Raw genomic sequence first — 16,179 nt, 5'->3', positions numbered from 1 at the left:
CACTGTGTGTCTCTCTGTCTCTCAATAATAAATAAACTTTAAAAAAATTTAAAAAATATTTGAATTGTTTTGTTCTACTGGTTTGGTTTTCTCCTTCTGAGATCTAATTATGTGTAGGTTGTATTCCCTTTGCTTGTCGGGTATAGCTGCTGTTTTTTCTCTAGTCTTCTTAAACTCTTTATTTCCATTTCATTTTGTTAGATCCTTATTTTTTTCCATATGATGCTGCTTCCGGTGCTCCTTCTCATTTCATCTGTAATTCTACGATAGTTGTGATCTTCTTGAGTATTGACTACTCACATTTTTGTCTCCTCTTTGTCTCTCTCTTTGCTGAGTTCTTATTCTGCTTTGTGATTACCCTTACAAGAGGGGATTGGATAAGTTCTAAAAATTCATGGCATGTTTGCTCAGAATTCTCATGTGTTCGGCTACTGTTCTGATGTGTGTTCATCAGGTAAGTCTTGGTGCTCTTTTCCTGTCTCTATTTAAAAGCTGTCCTTGAGGGGCGCCTGGGTGGTGCAGTCGGTTAAGCGGCCGACTTCAGCCAGGTCACGATCTCGCGGTCCGTGAGTTCGAGCCCCGCGTCAGGCTCTGGGCTGATGGCTCAGAGCCTGGAGCCTGTTTCTGATTCTGTGTCTCCCTCTCTCTCTGCCCCTCCCCCGTTCATGCTCTGTCTCTCTCTGTCCCCAAAAAATAAATAAACGTTAAAAAAAAAAAAAATTTAAAAGCTGTCCTTGAATTGATGCTATACCATTTTCTTAAAAATCTATTTTGAGAGAGAGAGAGAGAGAGCGAGCGCATGAGCAGGGGAGGGGCAGAGAGAGAGAGAGGATCCCAAGCAGGCTCCAAGCTATCAGCATGGAGCCCGACATGGGGCTCGAACCTAGGAAGTGTGAGACCATGACCTGAGCTGAAACCAAGAGTCAGGCACTTAACTGACTGAGCCACCCAGGTGCCCCGATGCTGTACCATTAAAATGAATTATCCTGCCCTAGCTATTTGTGGGCAAGTCCTTTGGTGTGTGTGTGTGTGTGTATATAAGGGAGTGCTGGGGACAGGGCAGCCTTCTGTACTTAGCAATTGCAGTCTCTCTGCTTCACTGTTTCCACAGACATTCTGCCTCCTGCTAAAATGGCCTTTCTACATAGCTCTGCCCTCTCTGCTTCTCTGAACCAAACCGTGTCCAGGTCATCAGCTGCCAGCCCTGCTGCCCCTCTGCCCACTTCCTTTGCTACCAAAGGGGTATATCTTTTACACTTGAGGGTGAGCCCTCACCTTCAGAGAGCACATAGTTGCTGGGGTTTTCTGAGATGTGCTGCTCAGGGCTATTTTCTCTTCTCGTATTCTCTTTTTTCTGTCTTTTCCTGAGTAAGGTCTTTGCTTTATCTCCACTCTGTCTGGCTTCGGATTTCATGGGTCTCATAATATGCAAAGGATATAGGTTGTCACTATAGGGTGAGCCCATACTCCTAGAAAGTTTTTGTTTTTGTTTTTGGTTTTGGGCTTTCTCACTATTGCTTCCCCCTCTCATCTTGGATTCATGGCTGATATTAGCTAATTTTAGCAGGCCTTGTACACTTTGATTGTTTTGCATGATATCCTGGAGGAGATGGTTGGTGTCCATGGACATATTTATATTGGGGTCTGATGTTCTCTTTTAGAGGCTCTCTAGGTCCCTGTACTGAGAATAGACTTTTAGGGGGATAAGGGTGGAAGCCGGAAACAGCTGTTCAGGTGTATTAACGGTGGACTGCATATGTCACATTGGTCATTGGAGAAATGGTGAGAAGCAGGTAAATTCTGGACATAGTTTTTGGGATTTGCTAGTGGACTGAAGGACTGAAAGAGGCAGTCTTTTGCAGCTGTGCACATCTGACTTTGAAATGCTGCTTCTGCACTGGGGAGCTTAAAGCAGGCTTTACGTGGGTGGGACTGTTCGCAGGGAGACTTCCCCTGTGGCGCTTGCCATCTGGCCCAGTTGCCAAAATGAACAGGAAATTAATCATTTTACTTATTGGGTGGAGTTCTTGTCCTTGTTTAGTCCAGGTCTGTTGTAGAGATCTGGAGTGTCCGTGGGCTTGGTTCTGCCACCCTTCCTGGTTCCCACAGCCACATCGGGGGCTGCGCCACGTGCGCATCTTCTGTTCGGTTCAGAGACTGATTCTTGGGCCCTGGTGGGGCGAATGCAGCAGTGGCGGCTGCACACTCACAGGGAGAGCCCGCCCAGACATCCCTCAGTTCTCTCCCGAGCTGTCCTGGTGGTTGTGTAAGCTGCCCCTGCTTGCTGAATGCTGAACTGCGGATCCTTGGCCAAACACAATGGCTCCCACATCTGCGAGGGCCTCTGCTTGCACTGGGGTTCTCTACACGCAGGAATCACATGGGATCATGGTAATAATTAATAAACCTTTCTTTCAGAAACTTCTGAAAGTTTCTGGTCTGCTGCTGTTTTTGGTGCTGCCGTGATTCTATTATTTTTGTGTGTGTCATTTCTGTGGAAGAGTGGGATGGAAGGGATGTGCCCTCCTCTGTCTGCCAGCTTGGTCTAGTTTGCTTTGTTCCCTAGGAATCGACTGGGGGGACTGGCAGAAAAAGGATTTGGGAAGATTTTTTAGATTCAGAGGATAGAAAATGAGTTGGCTGATATGTAATAGACGGTTTATTCAGGGCCTGAATATTTCTGGCTTATTCTGCTTTTCACGGATGCTTAATGACAGTATGGGATAAACATAATTGGGTGTTACTTTTATTTTTTTGAAGATTCCTCCTTAGAGTGTGGAATCGGAGTAAATATAATGTCCATGGTAAGTTTTAACGTCACCTATAGTAAGTTTCTAATTAAATTACCTACCTGTAATCATGTGAATGTAGGAAACAACCTATATAATTTTATATTTTTTCTGTATGGGGAAAAATGTGCCTACCTTAAGTTTTAATAAAAGATAGAAGACTGCTTCGAAGGAGACAGTCTGAACATTTAAGAATTAAAACTTGTTTAAAATGTAGAGTTTGCATTAATAGCAAAATGGCATATATTGAAACATTTTGTATTAAATTCCTTCAAAGTACATTTCCTTACTAGATTGTGGCATCAAGTGCTATGGGTATTAATTGTAAAGTTAACCCTCACTACTATTTATGATGGTTTTGTGTACTAAATTGGAAAGGTATTTTGTGTTGTCATTGTGGATTGGGTGACTGTAATAATGTTTCATATTAATATGCAATACTAATGCACTGAGGTAGGAATTAGGATAAAAATTTAAACATACCATCCCCGACGGGCCAAAGGTAGCATGGGTGCATTTTCTATGGAGTGCAGGCTTATGACAGTAACTGTCCCTTATGCAGGGGATACTTTCCAAGTCCCCCAGTGTATGCCCAAAACTGCAGATAGTACTGAACCCTATATATACTGTTTTTTCCTATACATACATATCCATGATCAAGTTTCACTTATTAATTAGGCACAGTGATAATAAACAGTAATAATACAGCAGTATTAATGAATAATAAAACGGAATAATTATAACAAAATACTGTCATAAAAGTTATGTAAATGTGGTCTCTAGAAATACCTCATTGTCCTGTACTCACCCTTGTTCCTGTGATGATATGAGATGATGAAATGCCTGCAGGATGAGTCGAAGTGAGGTGAATGACATAGGCATTGTTGTGACAGGGCATTAGGCTGCTCTTGACCTTCCAGCACTATGTCAGAAGGAAGGATGATCGGCCTTCCTACTCCCTTCCAGGATCAGCTGTTGCCAAGACCAATGCTCAGGCATGTCATCAAGAGAGAGGTCTTTTCCCACAGTGCATTGCACTTCCATAAAAACTAGAATTTGCATTCAGCAGTCCATTATTTGAGATGTCTGTCCAGGGAGAACAATAAGGAAGACTTGTATTGGAGCTTCTCAAGGCCGCTCCTAGATTTGATGATTGGGTAGGAGGACACATGAGACTCAGCATACAGTTGTACTCCGGCTAAGATTTAACCTAGTTGAAAGGGTACAAAATAGTATCAGCAAAGAGAAAAGGCATATGGTGCAAATTCCAGAGGAAACCAGGTAGAGGATTCCAAGAGTCTTTCTCTGTGAAATTGTAGGACAAGCTAATTCCTCAAGACGTGTGAAGTGTTGCCTACTGGGGAAGTTTGGTAGAGCCACCACCCAGGGTGTTTATTTGAGGCTGGTCAGGTAGGCACCTTCTGCCCATCCCCTACCCAAATTCCAGACTCCCAGAAGGAAAGAAGATGTTTAGCATAAACCACATTGTTTGTACAGACATTTAGGCACGGTGAGCCATTCTTACCAGGGAGTGGTGGGAACACTCCTGCAGCCCGTCTTTCGAGAGGTCAGCCAGGACCAGCCTTACCAGCAGGCCCTTCTAAGGATAACAGTTTCAAGCTGGCTATGTTGGCTCTTTTCTGGGTGACTTAGATATCCAGATGCCTTGTGTTCTAGATATTAAAGTATTTGAAAATGAGATAAAAGACATAATGTGGATTGTTATCAGACTTCCTATACTGGGACAGTGTGTGTTGTTTTGCTTTGATTCATACTTTAAAAAACATCAGGTTTGTAACAGCTCCTGAGTGACACAGACATTCTGGTTGCTGACGGTTCCTCTTGGGCTCCCTTTATAAGCCTCTGATTCTTCTGAACTGTGGACCCATAGCTGACTGTGCAGATTTTCTTTGCCATGGTCTTATTTTCCTTTGTAACAATCACTTCAATCTTAGTGATGGTTAAGACTGCTTTGTATAAAGTATGGGCATTAAAATACCTCAAAGATGTGGTGAAGGTAATGTGGGAGGGGGTGGCAAGTAAACAAATAGCAGTGATTGAGTGGGAGTAAAAAGCTACCTAAATTCAGCCTTAATTATGCTATGCCTTTCATAAGTTTGCTAACAAAATCATTACTATAACTTCTTAGGCTCTTAAGCAGTAATTGCACGAGAGTAAAGGGTCGGGATAGTGACTTTAGTGTCAATCTTACCAGATAAGTAGAGGTTACAAATTGCATTACCTTTGGGGCGCCTGGGTGGCGCAGTCGGTTAAGCGTCCGACTTCAGCCAGGTCACGATCTCGCGGTCCGTGAGTTCGAGCCCCGCGTCCGGCTCTGGGCTGATGGCTCGGAGCCTGGAGCCTGTTTCCGATTCTGTGTCTCCCTCTCTCTCTGCCCCTCCCCCGTTCATGCTCTGTCTCTGTCTGTCCCATAAATAAATAAAAAAACGTTGAAAAAAAAATTTAAAAAAAACAAAAAAAAACAAAAAAAAACAAAAAAAAACAAATTGCATTACCTTTAACAGCATTATCTTAAACATAATTTGACAGCTATTCAGGATTATGAAACTGCTCAGGAACACAATGAAAATGATCAGCAGATTCGGGAAGGTCTAGAGAAGGCACAGAGGCTACTGAAACAGTCACAGAAACGAGATTATTATAAAATTTTGGGAGTAAAAAGGTGAGTTATTAATTTAAAATTTTCATAAATCAACTGTTTTAAAGCTTATCATTGCTCTTCCTTTTTTCTCTGATTCATTGCTTTCTTTATGTAATTTCAGTCATGGATTAAACCTAACCATCTTTAACATAGTGAAGCTATTTTGTTACAGGCAGATTTCTTTGATAGCAACTAGTACTGCAGTGATAGGGAATTAGTAGTTGGTGACAAAGGTATGACACTGTAGCATGAATAGATCCTGCCCTAGATTATTTAGGAAGGGTAAGGAGGTAGGAGTGAGCTTTCTTTTGTGAGGACAGGAGGGAGAGAGGGGGAAAGAAAACTCTAGGCCTAAAAATAAAGTGGCACTTTTGAGAATTAACTTACACGCACTGAGATCTACAAAAGCTGGGTAATGTCAGACCCACTTTCCCTGAAGAAGGAACCATCAATCTTTTATCAAAAGTTGAACCTTTGTTAAGTAAGCTAACCAGATGCAAAATAGAAAGTGGGTTTCAGACTCAGAGTATCTCTTTTAATGCCAAGATTTGTATCATGGTAGGCTGGAAATTCAGAAAGTTTAAAAACACATCTGTGTGATTTTTTTTTTAAAGGGAACATTGCAAAGATCAAAAGTAATTTCTCCCCAGTGAGATTCTGATCTTAGGGAACAAGTATCTGAGGAAGCCTGACCAGCTTTAATGATCATCCAGTCTGGATATTTAATGTTCAGCCTGTGACACCATGGGCACGATTAGAAGAACCAGGTTGCTAACTTGCCGGCGGGATCATAACTGTCTTTTAGTTTTTTGTGGCTGTGTGTTGGGCACTGCTTAACTAATGATTATTTATTTTCATACTTCTCAGAAACGCCAAAAAGCAAGAAATCATTAAAGCATACCGAAAATTAGCATTGCAGTGGCACCCGGATAACTTCCAGAATGAAGAAGAAAAGAAAAAAGCTGAGAAAAAGTTCATTGACATAGCGGCTGCTAAAGAGGTCCTCTCTGACCCAGGTATTGTTTGTCCTTAGCATTTTCTGTTCTTCTGAAATGGCCGAGTCTGCGATGCGCAGACGTCTAGCTCCGTTCCTTTGCTGACTTGGAGACAGGGTCACACAGGGGGGACAGGCGGGCTGCTCAGGGTCACCCCGTAGGAGCTGGGGACCACTGGGTCCCCCGCCTTGCAGTTTCAGAAGTTCAGATGTCATGCCTGCCCCCGTCAGACTCAGGGCCCTTCTGTCTGGCTCAGTGGAAAGACCAACAAGCTTGGAATCAGAAGGCCTGATTTGACTCTTCGCTCTACTGCCAAAGTTCTTAGAGCTTTTTGAGCCTCAGATTTTACACCAGTGAGGGGGATGTCTTAGGTTCCTTCCACCTTCCCGGATCACTGATGAATTCTTTATACCAAACTTCTAGGAGCTCGATTAGGAAACCAGAATGCCTTGGGGGGGAGGGGGGGCGGGCAGTGAGGGTGGGAGGTGTATACCTAGCCCAGGAACCTTGTCCTGAATCAAATGTTCATTAGATTGACTGGTTGCTGGAATGTTTTTATCATATGCTAAAATGGCCTGGAAAACGAGAGAGAAAATGAAGAAATTAGGTAATACTGAACAATGCTTAGACATTTCCAGAGGGAATTTAATGTTAAGCTAATACCTATTGCTTTTTTGTGCCTTTCCATGTCAGTAGGAGTAGAAGCTATGACTTGAGCTAGACAAATTCATCAAAAATAGAAGGGACTCAAGATTTATGCCCATTTGGCAAATTTTTTTTTTTTTTAATTTTTAAAGTGTATTTATTTTGAAAAGAGAGAGAGGGAGAGAGAGAATCCAAGCAGGCCCCACACTGTCAGCACAGAACCTGACATGGGGCTCGAACCTACATGACCTGGGCTGAAGTTGGACACTTAACCGACTAAGCCAACCAGGTGCCCTCCTTGGCAAATCTTTTTTGAACATCTGTTCCTGCTATGGAATCGAAGCTGTATGGCCCTCTATTTGCATTTATAATCCTGTAAGGGAGGTGGAAATGGAGTTAATGAGCACAGCAGGATAGTCTATCTTTTCACTCAGCAAACGAGTGCCAGCAACATTCTCAAATGGTCTGTCTTCAGCTGGCACAGTGGACAGGTGGGGGGGCCACAGTGGACTGGGAGCTGGGAATCTTCGGCGGGGGGTGGGGGGGGGTGGTGGGCATATGGGGAGACGACCCTGCAGCTGAGCACTAAGGATGGCAGGGAGCCAACCAATGGAGTTGGGGCCGATAGTAACAAAGTACCTACAAATGCAGTTCTTTTCTGGATGCTTAGGAGTTCTTTTGGTTCTGTTCCTTTTTCTTAGCCCCTGTTCTTATTTTAGGGATGAATAGTTTTTTCTAGTCTGAGTGTAGTCACTTGCTCTCCTGCCACCTGCAGGATTCCTTTCTCCCGTTTGCCTGCATTAGCCTCTGTCTCGTCAGAGACCCTCCTCGGGACTGAGAGGTACAGCGGTGAGGGCAGCCTCCTGTGCTGCACAGCAGGGAACCTTAAGTCCACACAGAACTAAGAGTGAGGCGTGGAAAGCTGTTGAGACTGTGTTACTGGGGTGAGGACGGTGATGTGGCTCTTTGATCATAGGGGTGTGACTTTTGGAGGTCTCTTTCTTTGCAATTATTTTTTTCCAGAGAATTTCCTTGGGTAGCTTCTTGTGAGGAGAGAACATTAAGGGGGCCTGAATTTCAAGGAATACCCATTTCCAGCCCTGAACCTCAACCCTTTTTCTGTGACCGGTATTTCTTCTCTAGGCTGTTTCTCCTGAGACCAAACCTGTGAGCTGGGCAGGAATGGGGGAGCCGGGATCTGTGTGTCAGGCATGACTGATTTGATAAGAGAGAAGCCAGGAATCCTGTGATGCTCCCTTCCCCCTCCCCAGGCCTTAGTTAATACCTGGGTCTTCATTTTCTGGTTTCTTTCTTGTAGAAATGAGGAAGAAATTTGATGATGGAGAAGATCCCCTGGACGCAGAGAGCCAACAAGGTGGTGGAGGCAACCCTTTCCACAGAAGCTGGAACTCATGGCAGGGGTTTAACCCCTTCAGCTCAGGCGGACCTTTTAGATTTAAATTCCACTTCAATTAAACCAGCTGTTTTTCTGCTCTTCTTCCTTAATTTTTTTAAAGATTAAAAAGAAAGAAACCTTGTCCCGGGATCCTAATGGAAAAAAAAAAAAAATTCAAATCTCTTAGTTTGTCCATGACCAAAGAGTTGTTTTAATAGGAAAAATCCGTTCTTACCCATTTTAGACTGGAGGTTGATGGGTCTGAGAAGGCAGAGAGGCGAAGACTCGTTCTATTTCTGACAGAGCAGCTCATGTAAATGTTTGAGCCTCTGGAAGAGGGTCTGAGGGAGGTGTGCCTGTGCCAGCGCTCACATAGTTTTCTCACCGGAGCGGTAGACATTCTTCTTCACAGCCTCGCATAGCCCATCAGTGCCTGCACGAGGACGGGGAGCTGTAGTTTTGGGGAGAGCAGGTTAAGTTTTAGTATTCTTAGGATATTACCATTTTGAGCTGTGCGGTCCTAGGGACACCTTGGCTTCGATTTTGGTCAGTCCCTTTGCTTGCAGATACCTGTGAAATTACAGAGCCTCGTGAATGCAAGCGCACTTGCACCTCTGCTGGCGTGAGCACGGCTGGCACTGAGGGAGGGACGGAACCCGCCTTTTAGAAAGCCTGCTGCCCAGTGGTAGCTGACATCGCCAGGTACAGACTTTGGATGGGTATTAAGCGTGCATTTTATGTCCAGTACCTGCAAGAGAACGCTGAAGACCACTGAAATGGAGTTGATTATAAAAATCTATGGGCCCTTTTGTTTAATATGAAACAAATTAACTAAAGGAGAATGGGTAATACAGCAGTGGTGTTACCTAAAATAGAACTGAGGTGCGGAATGAAATACTTTAATAGCTGAAGTTGTGAGTTAAACAGAATTTCCTGTAACAGGATTGGCTTGGAACGGTCAAGTTGCTCAGTTGACAGAGAGAGAGAGAGAGAATGCCGTGTGCCCCACTTGTAATCAGGGTGGTGGGGCAGCTTCTCTGACTGCCTGGCCAACCCTCTGGGGTTGCAGTCACTCCCACATGGGACTGTCGAGGCCTCAGTTAAACTGTAGACCCGCCGCTTGCCCGGACCTCGATGCGTCCGCTGTTCTGCCAGGAAAAATACACATTCACAAATCTAGTCAGCTCTGGCTGTATTTCCATCATCAAGATGGCATCTCTTCTTGGGATTCTGTCTTCTTACCTTTTAAGAAATTAAGGTATTCAGTCTTTGTGTACTGGATAATTTTTTCCCTAAAAAGTATTATTTTAATCAAGAGCATTAAATATTTATGGAACTATTGATGCTGCATTTAAGATCTAAGAGAATTACTTTAGATAAGAATGATTACCTTCATTCTGGAAAGGTTTTTGTTTTTTGCCTCAGAGCATTTTGACGAGTATGGGTCTCTAATATATTGTTTTTATGAAGTCAGGCATTTTAATTTCAGTGGTGGGAAGCGTCCTGACCACAGCAGCCAAGCACAGAGCGTTTCCTTCCGTGGTCACCCTGCAACGTACATGAAGAAAATTTCTTTGAGAGACAAAAATCACATAGCTGAGTTAAGCAAAACATATATGTGCTTTTTTACATCTACTTAGAAGTCTGTTTCTTACCAATAAACTTAACAGTGCATTTGGAGAATTGGGGAACAGTTTGCAGCTTTCCTTTCTTTTTAGTATCTTAAAATGCAAGCCAGTGTGAAGATGATTTCTAAGGGAAATTCAATTTTGCTTATTCTTTAATCTTAGTAATCTCATTACTCCACTGTGTCAGCAATATATTTTTTCCAGTCTGGTTCTTTGGTGTCTGTTGTCACTGACCGTTTTGCAGTCTAGCAATGGCCTCTACCTACTTTTGAAGTAAGAATTTTCATGCAGAGTCAGAACAAGGAAATATCCAATCACTTGCCTTTCCATTCAGAGAAGAGGTCTAGAAGGAGCCCGAGGGAGTCAGGACGGTGGAGGGCTGGGCCGCGGGAGATGCATCCCTGGCGCCATTACCCCACGGACCGTCCAAGCTGCCCGGACGGTGGCTCGCGTTTTCTCTACTTGCAGTAACCGTCGTTCCTGCGCCTAAACCTTTCCCGTGGATTCAGTCTAGTCGGCGTAGCTGAAATGTGCAGTTACTTGCTCGTCTTCAGTGAACAGAGGAGAGAAGCTATGGTGCCATGTGCCAGTGCCACAGAGAGGGCTCAGTGACAAAATAATGACCCGCAAGTCCAGCCCTGCTGGGTGTCAGAGGCCACCGCCTGTCAGGGCAGACAGTCCTCCGGGCCATCGAGGGAAAGTCGCTCCTCCTGCTGGCCCGATGGGTGAGGTCATCGCACGGACTGAAAAGGCACTTGTTTTGGGGCTCCTTCCATGTGCCACTCTCTAGGCTCTTGTCTCTGGGGCCCGCAGGTGCCCGGTCACCATGATGGCTCTTTCTGGAAAAGTAAAACCAGAGAGGTGCCAAGCCTTAGCTGTATTAAGGTCCTCCCTCCCTCCTCAGTAAGCTCTGGAAGCGAAGTCTCACTTGTCTGTGCACTGTGGACACTTTGCCTTCCACAGCAGCCGGGAACGAGCACAGCAACCTAGAAACGCGAGAAAGGTCCTAAAAGAGAATAAACTAATTTAGTGCCCAGTTTTGAAAGTTTGTGCTTTCTTTCCATGGATAAATGAAAAATGGAGGACAACCTCAATAGTTTACTGTGAATTGGATGAACGTCATGCTAACTTTAAAACGTCTTCAGTCAGTGTTAAAAATGTATCTTAAATATCAGTATGAAAGCAGAACTTTTGGGGACTCTGATAATGGAATGTAAAAACTACCTTTTTTTTTTTTTTTAAGAGAAAAATGCTGATAACCAAGTAGGGAAAAAGTTCATAGAATCACAATTTGAAATTGGCAGCATTTCCTATTCATGGTGGAAAATGAAAGATTACACCTTTAAAGGCATGAAATTGGTCAGCAGTTGTGACATTTACCATGAAAAAAATGCGTGAGAGACTTCCATTAAAAGTGGTTCCTCGGTCAGGTTGTGTTTGAGCCGCCTGCCTTAAAGCCCAGAGGTCACAGTGACGGGCCTTACAGACATTTTCAGAGTACACGTCAGCGGTGGCACCTAGAGAAGTTCACGCAGCCTCGTTGAACGTAGTGATTTTTCCGTATTTGTAAAGGAAGGAGGAAGGCAAATGCTCATTTGTCCACAAATAACATCCTTACTCTAAATCAGATCATTCCTTTTGTTAGCAGAGTCTATGCTGTAATTGCAAATGATGTTAATAGGTGGGGATAATTTTTTTTTAATGGATGATCTCATTTGCTGAATGATTTAAGAGTCAGATTAGCCACTGCGTGGCCTTGTGTATAAGTAACAGGTTTTGTTGCACTCGTCTGTGGTCGGCCCCTCCTGCCTGCAGGGGAAGGAAAGAGTGTGGAGGAGGTGGATCCTGGAGATGTTTGAGAAGTTAAAATATTACTCCTACTATAAGGCTATAGCTGGTTTTGAGTGAGACAAGACTAACTTAATCCATCCCAAGTTAGTGTTTTAATAAAGAAACTGAAAATTAATTGAAATGGGTCTCAGATATGTCTGCAAATATGGGTACTATTTTTATGCCCATGTATTTTCACATTTAATAAAAATATTTATGGTCAAATCATTATTTTCTTGCTTTCGCTTCATTTTTAGTCTTTTGGAGAAGTCTCTCTTCCAACTTCGCCTGACATGTAGTCTGTGACCGGGGTGACCAAAGGGCTCCTCCTTCATGTTCAGGTGAAGGAAAGTCAGAGCACAAAACAGAAATAGCTAAAACTTCTTACCCCAAAAGTCCTAGAACAGCTAGGCCTTAAAGTGGACAGTTCTTCAGGTTCAATACTGTTAAAATCTAATAAATTGGCTTGGTTGGAAGACTTTTATACTTAATTTGCACATTTCTGTTAAAGTCGTAAAACGGGGTTTGCAGTGCGGTTTCAGATTTCCAACTACAGACCCACATAGCTTTCTTCTCAAGTCTCCCGCATATCCTCAAAGACTAGAATACTTAGGACTTTCCCAAAAAGCGCAGTTTCCAAATTCTTGCTAATAATCCTGCTGTCTTTGCAATCTATGAGCCATCAGTCTGAAGATCATGAAAATATCAACAGATGTGACAGCTGGCAGGAAAACAAGAAGAGGAAGGGAAGATCCATTTTCTCTTCCCAGATCCTCAGGGTTTTTCTCGGTGTGAAAGATGCTTCAAAGATAGCAAAGGATAACTCTTCTAACAAAACATTTCACTGTATTTTCTTAGGATTATATGAATTCTATCACCTGTTGCAGTGTTTGGCTTCTTGCGAGAATTTAATGCATTTTATTACCTCAAGTTACTAAGACCTCATGAGTGGAAATTGTACAATTTTTGTGCAAACAAAATAGCATCTCTTCCACCTGGATCCACTCTGGTTATGCTAACATGCAAGGAGGGCCTTGTAAGATGTGGTCTTTACACCTGGGGAAGTTTATTATGGCTGCTGTGCAGTGGAGAAAAATGGCACCAAATCCCAGAGAATCCTACTTGTCCTGGTATCCGTGAGCTGTTACCTGCTAGACCAAGTGCTGCAGAACACTTAGATTAAATAGGACTGTCAGAAAAAAAAAAAAAAAATAAATAGGACTGTCAGGAAGCCGTGCAGGCAGAAAGATACGGAGCAATCCTGGAGAAGTGTTCATGGATGGCAAAGCCCGTCACTGCATTTTAGGACCACAGCACAAAAGCTCTTCCTGTGGTCTGCAAGCTCTCCTGCATGACCCTGTCACCCCCTCCCCCTCCCGGCTAGCAGCCGGCTCCCACCTCGAGTTTCGTCCCCCATGTCCCTTCCTTCCTGACACTTCCCCTTCATAACATCTTCATTTGGAGATTTACTGAATGCCATTTGTTCTGGTCTGATAACTTCAAAAGGACACATAGTAGGTACTTAAATAGCTGTTGGATTGTTTCAGGTTATGGAAACTTTATATTTTGGCCTTCCTCAGATGAAGCCTTTTGGACACATTTTCTGGTAGAAGCAGAGGCAGGTTCAGTGACTTTTGTATGAGAAGGAGTTGGTGCTGCTCTAGATTCTCCTCTATACGATTAGTCATGTTTACTTCAAAATTCCTCTCAGCAAGGTCACTACCGTTCTTTCTTCTCTACCTTCTCCCCAATTTTAAATTAAACATGAAGTTGATCTTTGTCATTCAAACGTTTTGGTTTTGAACCAGTCTTTTAAAATTTAATTTGTATTCCCTTAATTCTTATCAAAAACCTTTAATTCAGGGAGATGTGAAAACATGGGTGGTTTTCTTTTCAAAATTTTATTTAAATTCTAGGTGGTTAACATACAGTGCAGTGTTAGTTTCAGGAGAATTTGGTGATTCATCACCTTCAACACCCAGCGTTCATCACAAGTGCCCTCCTTAGTACCCATTACCATCTAGCCCACCCCCCACCCACCTCCCTCTGGCAACCCTGTTTGTTCGCTATCCTTAAGGGTCTCTTGTGGTTTGTTTTCCTCTCTCCCCCACTTCCCATATGTTCATCTGTTTTTTCTTAAATTTGACATAGGAGTGAAATACTGGTCTTTCTCTGACTTACTTTGCTTATTAGCATAATACACTCTAGCTCTATCCATGTTGTTACAAATGGCAAGATTTCATTCTTTTTTGAGGGCTAATATTCTATTGTGTGTGTGTCTTTATCCATTCATCAGTCAGTGGACACTTGGGCTCTCTCCATACTTGGGCTATTGTCACTAGTGCTGCTATAAACATCAGGGTGCACATGCCCCTTCGAATCTGTGGTTTTGGGTCCTTTGGGTAAATACCTAGTAGTGCAATGGCTGGGTCGTAGGGTAGCTCTATTTTTAACTTTTTGAGGAACCTCTACACTGTTTTCCGGAGCGGCTGCACCAGTCTTCATTCACACCAACAGTGCAAGAGGGTTCCCCTTTGTCCACATCCTTGCCAACATCTGTTGTTTCTTGTGTTGTTGATTTTAGCCATTCTGACAGGTGTGAGGTGGTACTTCATCGTGGAAAAACCTTAAAGTGAAATCATATCTGGTAGGAAACAAGCCTGATATAGTTGGGCACGTCCATGTGATCAAAGACAACTTTTAAAATTCAAGTAATTAAGAACTGTAGGGAACAAGATACCTTCCCAAACCTGAAATTTTTAAACAAGGTTGTTTACAGTAACTTTTAAGTCAAGAGGTTCCCCTCTGGAATTTCTCAGAAAATAGAAGTTTGTATTTGATAATCTGAGCTTTATAATACACCATAAAAAGGGAGCAGCTGTCCCATTTCCATGGTCCCTCCGGGCTCCAGAGCAGCAGCACGGGCCCCCAGGGATCCCTACGGCAGACCATGCACCCCTGGGCCACAGAGTTGCCTGTGAGTTAAACTCTGGCCATCAGAGCCCTGGACCTCCCTGCCACTCCTCTCACTTTGCCACCAAAGGTAAGATTTTAACAAATCAACTGGTTTTTTGAAAATGAGTGGACCGCCTTAAGTCTACCAAGTCAGAGAAGCAGGCAAGAGGGGGCTGGACAGTACCTTAGACTTCATGGTACTGAGCCTCATCAGCACCTTTCCTCTGGAGCCAGGGATCCGAGACCTGTAGAGTCCTTCCGTGAACAGTCTTATTTGTTCTAGTGGGAAGTTAAATGTCACTAACTTCTTTGCTGCTATAGCTCAAAGAATGTCTCAGCCATGCTTTAGTCACTGAAGGATATTCGGACTTGACATCTACCTACCTTCTGCCTTTAAAATTGTCCTGCTGGGTGCCTGAGTCAGGACCTGGTATGTAGTACATAGGAACAACCATTTCCTTAAGCACCACCCCCCCAACGCCCTCCACCTTGTGTCGAACTACATGTTTCCTATGAAAGAAAAGCCTGATTTTATTTGTTAGCTCCAAGGCTGAGATGGCGTATGGTGCTTTCTGGAAGTATTCTATTCTCTCTAGAAGCTCCGTTGTCCTCTGAACTTGACAACCGGAGCCAAAGGATGGGCACTTCCAAAATCTAACCTTTTGCATTGGAGCTTCTTAGTGGTGCAAACACCGAGTTGCCTTCAGTCTCAGTCTCATATTCTGGGTTTACTGTATGCCTAAAACGTACAGGTTTTTACAGGATAAGCTCAAAATCTGCCAATTCTTGGATAAACCATTCAGACAGTTTTCTTAAAGGAGGGGGAAAGAGAAGTGGATTATAACTTCACAGATAGATCCTTTTCTTCTAGGATTTGATTTTTGTTAAAGTTTGATACAGGGCCTGCACCTGAATTCAGGATCCAGAACGTACACTAAAGCCCCTGGCCTGGGCTACATTTCAGCATTTCCAGCTCAATGGAGCTGGTGGCTTTCTCTGGAAGAGCTGCCCACATGCTCAAGTCAGACCTGAAGGTCAGTTCCCACACTGTGTCCCTGAGGGGGGGGGGGGGTAGATTTTTGTATGACACAGCAGTCTATAAGCACTTAGCGTAAAGATGAGCCATTTTATCAAAGAATCGCCCCGTAAAGAAGTATCTGTTTAGAAATCTGGATTTTTATTTTATATTTTTTAATTAAAAAAATTTATTTATTCTTGGGGCACCTGGGTGACTCAGTTAAGCATTCAACTCTTGATTTCAGCTCAGGTCATGATCTCA

At 43.4% G+C, this 16,179-nt stretch overlaps 1 protein-coding gene and 1 long non-coding RNA gene across 2 annotated transcripts in view; one reads left to right on the top strand and one right to left on the bottom strand.

The window, feature by feature from the left end:
- Nucleotides 1–12,173, top strand: part of DNAJC3 (DnaJ heat shock protein family (Hsp40) member C3) — a 91,038-nt gene extending 78,865 nt beyond the window's left edge. Inside the window, exons 10-12 of the mRNA XM_025923518.2 lie at nt 5,340–5,472; nt 6,319–6,467; nt 8,410–12,173. Of these exons, the coding sequence (XP_025779303.1) occupies nt 5,340–5,472; nt 6,319–6,467; nt 8,410–8,567 (440 nt within the window). The 3' untranslated portion in view covers nt 8,568–12,173. The remainder of the gene's footprint in view (nt 1–5,339; nt 5,473–6,318; nt 6,468–8,409) is intronic.
- On the bottom strand, nt 776–5,427 carry LOC147584655 (uncharacterized). Its single transcript, XR_015252217.1, has 3 exons — nt 5,306–5,427; nt 3,598–5,031; nt 776–2,363 (listed from the first exon to the last, which is right to left on the bottom strand). It is a non-coding gene; the product is annotated as an uncharacterized LOC147584655 (long non-coding RNA).
- Nucleotides 12,174–16,179: the final 4,006 nt, after the last annotated feature.

The sequence above is a fragment of the Puma concolor genome, chromosome A1 (genome assembly GCF_028749965.1).
Source record: "Puma concolor isolate L17-30 chromosome A1, mPumCon1.1.hap2, whole genome shotgun sequence".
NCBI lineage: Eukaryota > Metazoa > Chordata > Mammalia > Carnivora > Felidae > Puma > Puma concolor.
The sequence above is the reverse complement of the archived record's forward strand: the minus strand, read 5'-3'. Positions and strand labels throughout refer to the sequence as shown.